At 36.1% G+C, this 8,149-nt stretch overlaps 2 protein-coding genes across 2 annotated transcripts; one reads left to right on the forward strand and one right to left on the reverse strand.

Moving 5' to 3' along the window:
* Nucleotides 1-2,046, forward strand: LOC8279078 (ethylene-responsive transcription factor ERF110). Its single transcript, XM_002532724.4, has 2 exons — nucleotides 1-675; nucleotides 991-2,046. Exons 1-2 carry the CDS (start codon nucleotides 330-332, stop codon nucleotides 1,764-1,766), a joined length of 1,122 nt encoding a protein of 373 aa, XP_002532770.1. The 5' UTR covers nucleotides 1-329; the 3' UTR covers nucleotides 1,767-2,046.
* A 627-nt stretch (nucleotides 2,047-2,673) lies between these two features.
* Nucleotides 2,674-7,879, reverse strand: LOC8279074 (26S proteasome non-ATPase regulatory subunit 12 homolog A-like). The gene is made up of 11 exons (XM_048376472.1): nucleotides 7,682-7,879; nucleotides 7,366-7,473; nucleotides 7,166-7,270; nucleotides 6,997-7,053; nucleotides 6,553-6,749; nucleotides 5,407-5,506; nucleotides 5,215-5,327; nucleotides 4,968-5,121; nucleotides 4,806-4,883; nucleotides 3,385-3,633; nucleotides 2,674-3,046 (listed from the first exon to the last, which is right to left on the reverse strand). Exons 1-10 carry the CDS (start codon nucleotides 7,877-7,879, stop codon nucleotides 3,415-3,417), a joined length of 1,329 nt encoding a protein of 442 aa, XP_048232429.1. The 3' UTR covers nucleotides 2,674-3,046; nucleotides 3,385-3,414.
* Nucleotides 7,880-8,149: the final 270 nt, after the last annotated feature.

Below are 8,149 nucleotides of genomic sequence, written 5' to 3' on the forward strand. Positions count from 1 at the left end.
TCCTCCTCCTATGGCCAACTTGATATAAAAGAGAGAAACTTCAAGTTTCGTTTAGAACCTTCTCTTTTGTTTCTTTTACAGCAACTACAAGAAAAACAAATTGCTTCAGCTTGAAGATTTAGAGTTGCAGAACCGCCTCTGTTTCTTTATTTGTTTCTTGGTTGTGCAGTCCTTGTATGTCAATTTTCAGTCGGCGTTTACAGCCCTATATAACACTCTCTTTCAGCCATTCTTAAAGGGTTCTTGAAAGTTTCTTTCCGTGTAATAATAGGACTTCTTGATTCTTGAAAGGACCCTTTTTTCTTTTTCTTCTTCTTGTTCTTTGTTTGATGCACATGTGCTATCTAAAGGTGGCGAATCGAAAAGAGAAAGTTACTAATAGTAGAGAAGATAATGGCGGTGGTGTTGAAGAATGGCTCTATCAGCAGCCATTGATGACGATTTCTGGTTTGAGTAGGGAGAGAGAGATGTCAGCTATGGTTACTGCTTTGACTCATGTGATTAATGGAGATGTGCCACCAGCTCATGATTCTGATAATTCTTTTTTAACATTATCAAACGAAGGTAATTGTTCAAGTTCTTCAAGTGCTGGAGCAAAACGAGGAAGAGAAGATGATGGTTATGAAGAGTTCACTAAGCTTTCTAAGCAGTCATTTCTTGATGAGTTTTCACATGGTAACCGAACCATCCTTTTGTTTCTCTATTTTTTTCTTGCTCTATGCATCTTTTTTCAATAGAACAGTTCCACTTCTTCTTTTCTTGTCTATCACCCTTCTTAATAAATTTGATGGGACACATGTTTTCAAAGAAAAATTAAAATATTACAATAGTGATTAATTCAATGATTGGCTTTGCTAAGAGTTATTTAAATGTACTTTTGCATGTGAGATTGAGACAGGCGAATCAATATCTTCTTCTTATAAGCTTTATTGTGTGCATTTAAAAGCCAATTTAATGATCTCTTTGTTATTATGGTTTTCTTGATGACAGCTACAGAGAATTCGAACATTGCTACAAGTACCATGATCCCACCAACACACACCACATTTACTCCTATTTATGAGCATAACGAGTCGACAAACAGAGAAGAGCCAACAAGAAAATATAGAGGAGTAAGGCAAAGGCCATGGGGCAAGTGGGCAGCTGAAATAAGAGATCCTTTTAAAGCAGCTAGAGTTTGGTTAGGCACTTTTGACACAGCTGAGGCAGCAGCAAGAGCTTATGATGAAGCCGCCCTTAGATTCAGAGGCAGCAAAGCCAAGTTAAATTTCCCTGAAAATGTGAAGCTCCGGCCATCTCCTTCCAGTCCGATGACAACCCAGTTGATCATTTCTGATTCTTCAAATACCCTTTTGTCCGATCCTACTTCTGCTGAGCCAACACTTGCTTCCCAATCTAATCATCCTTTTCACCATATGCAAAATCCAGCAGAGACCTCGAGCAACTTCGTAAATAATCCTGAATTGGTTTTAGGTGCTGGTGGTGGCTATAATCAAAGGCAATCCATGAGTCTATATGACCAAATGCTTTTTTCATCTGCATCGTCAACTTCAACATCGTCTCATTTTCACTCTCCTACAACCACATTTGCTGCTTCTACCTTTTCTTCATCTCCGCCACCTTTCCACCCTCTGCTTTTTCCATCACCACCTTCTGTTAATTTCAGCACTGTCGCCAGTCAGAGTGGCGCTGGCAGTGGTGGTAGTGGTGGTGCAAATGTCTTAACTCCACCATGGTCGGATTGCAGTGGTGATACTTCTCGATAATTTAGACATTTGTGGTTACTTCACATATACATTTTTTTTTGTGAAAGTAGATTAGGACATATAGCATTATATTGTTGGTGTCATATTTTTTTTTTTTTGTTACGAGGATAGAAATTTAGTTCTTCCTTTTTATTTATATTTTTCAACATATAGAGGAGGCAACAGCCTAAACAAACATTACACAGGAAACATTCTTGGAAAAGAAACGTCTACACTACTCTCCTTGAGATCATTGATACTGGCAGGAGGTTGTTAATTCCAAATATTATTTATCCTGACAGAGAGATTGGTGAAATTCAGGGGCACTTGGTATTCTTGCTGTGGGTCACGAATGATTTGCAGCATTTCCTTGACATGAAAGCCTTAACAAAAGCATATTGTTTTACCACGTAATGAATAAAAAGTTTTACGAATTAATCTTCTTGTTCATAAAGATTCAATAAAACGATTCAAGTTTACTATTGAACGTTACAATGATCTGGTTTTGGCTTTCCAATTGGTACAACGGGGCAATTACTTGAGACCTTCTATTGTGAAACGAGAAAGGCCAACGGGAGAAAAGAAAAGATGAACTAGTTAGCTTCTTGCAGAATTTCCATTTGCCAGACGGCCAATGTAAATGATTCTTTTTGTTTTCTTTTTGGTGCTAAAGATGAAATTATTACGTATCATTCCAAAGTTGTAACATATAGTAGATTGCATAAAGTGAACTCTGAGACTTTTAGATACCAAATTAAAATGACACCCAAAAAGCTATGAGCTGCAGAACGGGTAGAATGAGTTATGAATGCCAACAAGAGTAGCAATGGCGAAAATTCTTGGTAGTTTTAGATACCTAAGTAAAAATGACACTTAAAATTCATGAACAGAATGCATAGAACGACTGGCATGAATGGGCAACATCAAGAATAGGAATGACGAGATCTCCATGCCACATATATCCAGAAATAATGAACCAAATTGTTTGAGCACAAATGTTTAAAAAAAAAAGAAAAAAAAAAAAAGAAATCACATAAAAGGAAGAAAATCTAGAAAATTTCTTCCCACTGCTATAAAAATAAGAGCCATTGGGTTCCTGCCATTAGTCAGTGGTAAAGTATGTGCCAGAAGTATACAGCATTCTTAATTTCAGTCCTAAGCAATCATATCTGAATTCACTATTCCCACTAACAAAAGATATAACTTCTGGGCAAATGCATGCCTGATCAACCTAACCACCAGATGCTTCAATAAAATATTCTGACCACTTTGGCACTGAACAAAAGCTCAAATTGCCAAACCTGAAAAGTCAAGAAAAAGACATTGTCACTAATGGATAGTGATTTTCTTTTCACCTTGTTTGGGAAGTCTAATAATGCCAGAATGCAATTCACTTCTATGTAGCCAATTCTCATGTTTGGGAAGTTGATAGTTGCTAAGATTCAATTCATCCTGCTTTTTTTCAAAAAAAAAAGATGGGAAAACTAAACCATTTTGAGAGAAACAAAATCATGCCAAAATTGACATGATTTTGCAAGATCTTCACAAGAAGCCAATTCAATTGAACTCCTGCAAATGATTTGTTCCAAACAAGGCCCTTAGGAGTTGCACATTGAAAAGAACAAGGTAAGAACTGTACCCTTTGCATGCAACTGCGAAAATCATCCCTTTAAACCTTAAGAGCAGCTTTGTGTACCATGGTTTCTTTGTGTATTTGGTGACAACTCTTCTCAACAAGATCAAGCAACTTCTCCAAGTTGACTGCCCAGGAGTTGAGAATGTCATTACTATCCTTTGCTGCTTGGAAACACACTATCCCCATTGGCCTGTCAATCTTCGCTACTAAAGCTTTGGACACAACCATATCTGAAAGGTGCTTCTCAGCTTCCTATATTAGATAGAACACAAATTTAAGTTATATATACAATATATAGGACTGAATATGAGATATAGATATAGAACATAAAGTATACTTGGCAGATTAGGAAAAAGTTCAAAATACTCTGTTATTTTTGTGTCAAGATGTGAACCTCTTAACTGACAGATTATCTCACTACATATCTATATGAACTATCAACTTCAAGGACGTGTCTTTTAGAAAAATTCAATCCAAGAGAAGACAATACCCACATTCTTCCCCTCTAACCAAAACCCATTCACAAAAATATTTAAATATATTCAGTGAATCATGAAAGTAAGAACCACCAGGAAGAACCTGATGTATAAATATTTTTTTTTTCCCACACAACCAAGCCATATTCTCAAATTATCAGAAGTTGGACAAATAGATAGTCCACCTGGTTTAGGGCTATATATTTGCTTGCAACCAAAAAAAAAATAAAAAAGAGTTGTCACTAAAGCTTAGATTTTATCTTCCCTCATGAGAATGTCATTACACAAAAGCTTAAATTGGCAGCAAGATATCCTTAATGGTTTAATACCAAACACGAATTGACAGTAACTGTGCAAAGGCATAACTGGAAGCAAGATATCATTAATACTTTCACTGAACACCACAAACATAAATTGGAAGTAAGAGAAAGTCCCGGAAATGATCAAATGGTCAATAAGTTAAGAACATTTTGATGTCTTAATTGAAAAGGTATTGCTTATGCCTATCAGTTATAGCCTTACACCCAGCGACTTGGAAAGTTATTGAAGGGCCACATCTCCAAGATCCTGCTTGAAACTCATTAGTCAATGCCCACACCTCGTACCAGATTTACCAAAAGCAAACCCAGTTTAAATTCAGTATGAATGATAAAGAGTAAATTAGTATTAACAGGACTTTTATCCACTATGATCAATGAATGCTGCGCAGAAGAAAACTTCAGAGATTTATGCATTTAATCAATATCGCAATTATTGCACAAAATCATTACAAAAAAACAAACCTTAGCAATCACTAAAATCAAAGAAAGTGTAGACAAACATTTGAACATGAGAACATGTGCACATCCAGGAGGACATGCACATGCACATATACTTACACATACAGAAGTCAACAAAATGTCTTGAATGATAGACCATGAAAAATAACAACGATTAGGAGAAACCAACCTGGACGCTGAGACATAACAACTCTGCAAGTCTCTTCACAGTAATCCTTGAGTAGTACTTCGAAACAACAAGAATGTTCTGAAAAGCAGCAATTACATTAGAATCAGATAAAACTGAAATGTTCTCCAAAAGAAAGACGACTATGAAGCTGCAAGAAGTTACATGTTCAATTATTCTTTGCTTCAAATCTTCTGCTGCTTTGTCACCCAAAGAGCCCCCAAGCAAGTTCTTCTCATTTTCAAACTCATCCATGAATGTATTCCAAAGAGAAGTCCATTGGATGACCTCCATTGTGACCAATTGTCTTAAGAGCAACCTAGGGTAGAACATTGAATGAAGACACAGATCAATGATACTAAATTGCAAACCAATTATTAAAAACTATGCTAAGCCATTAAAGCATACATACTTAAATTTTGGAATTTCAGAAAGATTTTTATCCTCCAAGGTTGAATTCAAAAGGCTCGACTGCATTGGATCATGTGGTGCAAGTACTAGGTACCAACAGATTTTCCTCAGAACCTACATGTTACAGAATATCAGAGCATCGTAGTAAAATCAATAGAATCTTGCAGACCACACATCAAGGATGAGCATTTACCAGAACCCATTGTGCTGGATTTTGCTTAACAGAGGGAATCTCGTATATTGCCTTGTAGCAACGGCATATTTCAAGATAATCATTATTATGGGAGTAATACCTAGACAGAATGGAAACTTAGTGTAAGCCATGTATATTTCCATGAAGACGAAGCTAACACGAGTAACTATAATAACACAGTAATCTTTCAATGCTAGAGTAAGAAAACTCGTCAAAAATAGAAGACCAAAAAGATCAACATCACAATTAGAAACCAAAGGCAAGCCTAAGAGTATCCATTGTTATTGTTACCGCAACATACTGTGACTATGCTCCTCCAATGAGTGACACTAAGATTACACTAACCTCTTCACATACGTCACATGAAAAAAAATGTTGGGAAAAGATACATTTGAAAAATCTAGAAAACAGACATAATAAATCAGACAATTCAAATTATACATGATACTGCTCATTGTAGTCTAAGAGCCATAGCATAGAAAACATTGAATTCCATTTGAGAATTCCCATTTGTGACCTAGATAACTTAAATTTACTGGTAATAGGCACCTTCCCAAATTCCTGCTCAAAAGTTAATTGGAAACCAAGGCAACTCCACAATATATAAACAGAGGGACCCTGCCATGCAGGCATTTATGTGAATTAATTATATCAATATATTTATTTGCACTCAAGATACGATATAAATGGCAAAGGAACCAAAAACAAGCCAGTGAATTGAAACATGTGATCTTTGATCCAAACAAGCAGTGACAGCAATTTTCCGCCAAATATACGACATATCAAAGGTACTGTGGTTGCTCCGAATGTCAACATATATCAATTTATAATCACCTCCAAGCATTTACATGTAGTATAGCTAATAAGTCTAAGCCAAACACCGAAACATATTTCTAGCAGATCAAACAGACCATGCAAGAGCCACAGAGAAGTAAAACACCGTCTTAGTATTCACTGAAAACAACAACAACAAGAATTTAAAAGTACTGAAGAGAAACATATCTGCAGTATCTTAGTATTAGATATCAACTTTCTCATGGCAGTAAATAATCATCATAATGTAATAGCCAAATATTAAAGAAACTCCAATAAAACCATTCACAAAAAGACGAAACAGGAACAACTTAGGACATGAAAACCAGATACCGTATCATTAATTCATAGTAGATCCTCTTTAACTCTGGCAGTGATGGTATATCAGCAGGGGCCTCTTCAACAATATTATCACCTTCCTTGGGTTTCTTCTTCTCCTTGGTAGGATCAACATCAAATACCCTGGGACTTATCTTCCTTGAGAGAATTTGAGCGCGAACATAATCTTGGCGGTCTAGGCATAAACGAACCTGCAAAGTTATTTACCCACAAGGTGACACAGGATTACACATCAACTCAACAAATGTCACCATTTTTGCAAAGACCATTGATTTCATAAAGTAAAAGGCTCTAAAGGATAAGCAATAATCATTCCTAAGCATCAGCATTTTTGCATGGAATGGGAGCCAACCCAGATCTTATGCCATCCCAAAAGACGATGGTCAATGAAATGAAGTACTAAAGGATAAAAATTAGAGAAAAAGAATAAACCCGTACTTGTTCAAGAATGAAAGCAATTTTCTCCGTTTTAGCCATAGCACCAAAAGTTTCCACCTGTGCATCAAAATATTAAAAGATTGTGAAAACGAAACAAAGGAATTTATTTCCCAAATACGGAAACAGAAAGCTCAATGAAATTATTGCATAAACGAATGCCAACACTTACTGCAACTTCTTGCATGAGATCGGCAGCTTCAGCTATAAGCCCCTGACCTTCCTTAATCTTTGCAAGTTTTTTAATCAACCGTGCTCTCTCAATTTCAACATAAATCTACATCATAGTTAAACTCATTAAAACAATATGTTACCAAGATTCATCCACCAAATAGAAAAGCACTTGAATGCTTCAATGTATGAATATGTCACCTTCCCAGCAGAAACACTGTTAAGTGTCTTAATGAGTTCAATACGAGTTTCAAGATCTGGTGTCTCGTCAATGTACTGCATCGCTTGCTGGACCATCGCAGTTACAGCCTGTGCGAAACATATGGAAAAAATAGAGAGGATTTTTCAATGAAAACACGACCTAACTAACGAAAATTAATGTTTCTGTTCTTTTAATGCAATCAGATATTGCGCATCGAGTAGTGTTTTTAGACAAAAACAAATAATTATAAAAAGCAATTGGGATTCTGAAATTTTAAAATCAACCTAAATAGGAAGAAAATTGCAAGTATCAAACCTGCTTGAGTTGACCACGTTTTTTGGAGAGAAGGACAATTTGGTCGTTAAGCATCTTCCAGTCTTTAGCTTCAAAGCAAAGTTGAAGAATGTCGGTGACGGCTTTTTTGGTGCTTGCGACATCGCCGCCTAGCCTCGAGTGCTTCTCCACATTCTGTAACTGCTCTATTGCCGACTCTAAATTCGCCTGATTCTCCATTCAGCAATAATTTTTTTTTTTTTTAAAAAAGAAAGAAAAAAGCAATTCAAATTAAACCCTAGAGCACAGAGAAATTAACAATGGAGATGAAAGAATTAAAGTAGATCTGAGTTAGAAGAAAGAGTAAAATAAAGGCTTACCATCTCTGAATCTGAGAAGTCTATGGAGGTAGAAAGTGAATTAGATGAACCCTAGGCAACCAGAGCGTTTGATTGATTTTTTTCTTTTTCTTCTTTTTAGTGAGAGACGAAGAGATTTTTAGAAAGAAGA

This window comes from Ricinus communis, chromosome 7, assembly GCF_019578655.1.
Source record: "Ricinus communis isolate WT05 ecotype wild-type chromosome 7, ASM1957865v1, whole genome shotgun sequence".
NCBI classification, from domain to species: Eukaryota; Viridiplantae; Streptophyta; class Magnoliopsida; order Malpighiales; family Euphorbiaceae; genus Ricinus; species Ricinus communis.

What these genes read in the sequence shown, in the direction of transcription:
- LOC8279078 (XM_002532724.4), top strand. Translation starts at nt 330, where the DNA reads ATGCACATGTGCTATCTAAAGGTGGCGAATCGAAAAGAGAAAGTTACT. An exon ending in TCTTGATGAGTTTTCACATG is followed by an intron (nt 676 to 990) that starts GTAACCGAACCA and finishes TCTTGATGACAG; the next exon opens with CTACAGAGAATTCGAACATT.
- LOC8279074 (XM_048376472.1), bottom strand. Translation starts at nt 7,879, where the DNA reads ATGGAGAATCAGGCGAATTTAGAGTCGGCAATAGAGCAGTTACAGAAT. An exon ending in TTGCTTTCATTCTTGAACAA is followed by an intron (nt 6,750 to 6,996) that starts GTACGGGTTTAT and finishes ATAACTTTGCAG; the next exon opens with GTTCGTTTATGCCTAGACCG. An exon ending in ATCCAGCACAATGGGTTCTG is followed by an intron (nt 5,328 to 5,406) that starts GTAAATGCTCAT and finishes TGTAACATGTAG; the next exon opens with GTTCTGAGGAAAATCTGTTG.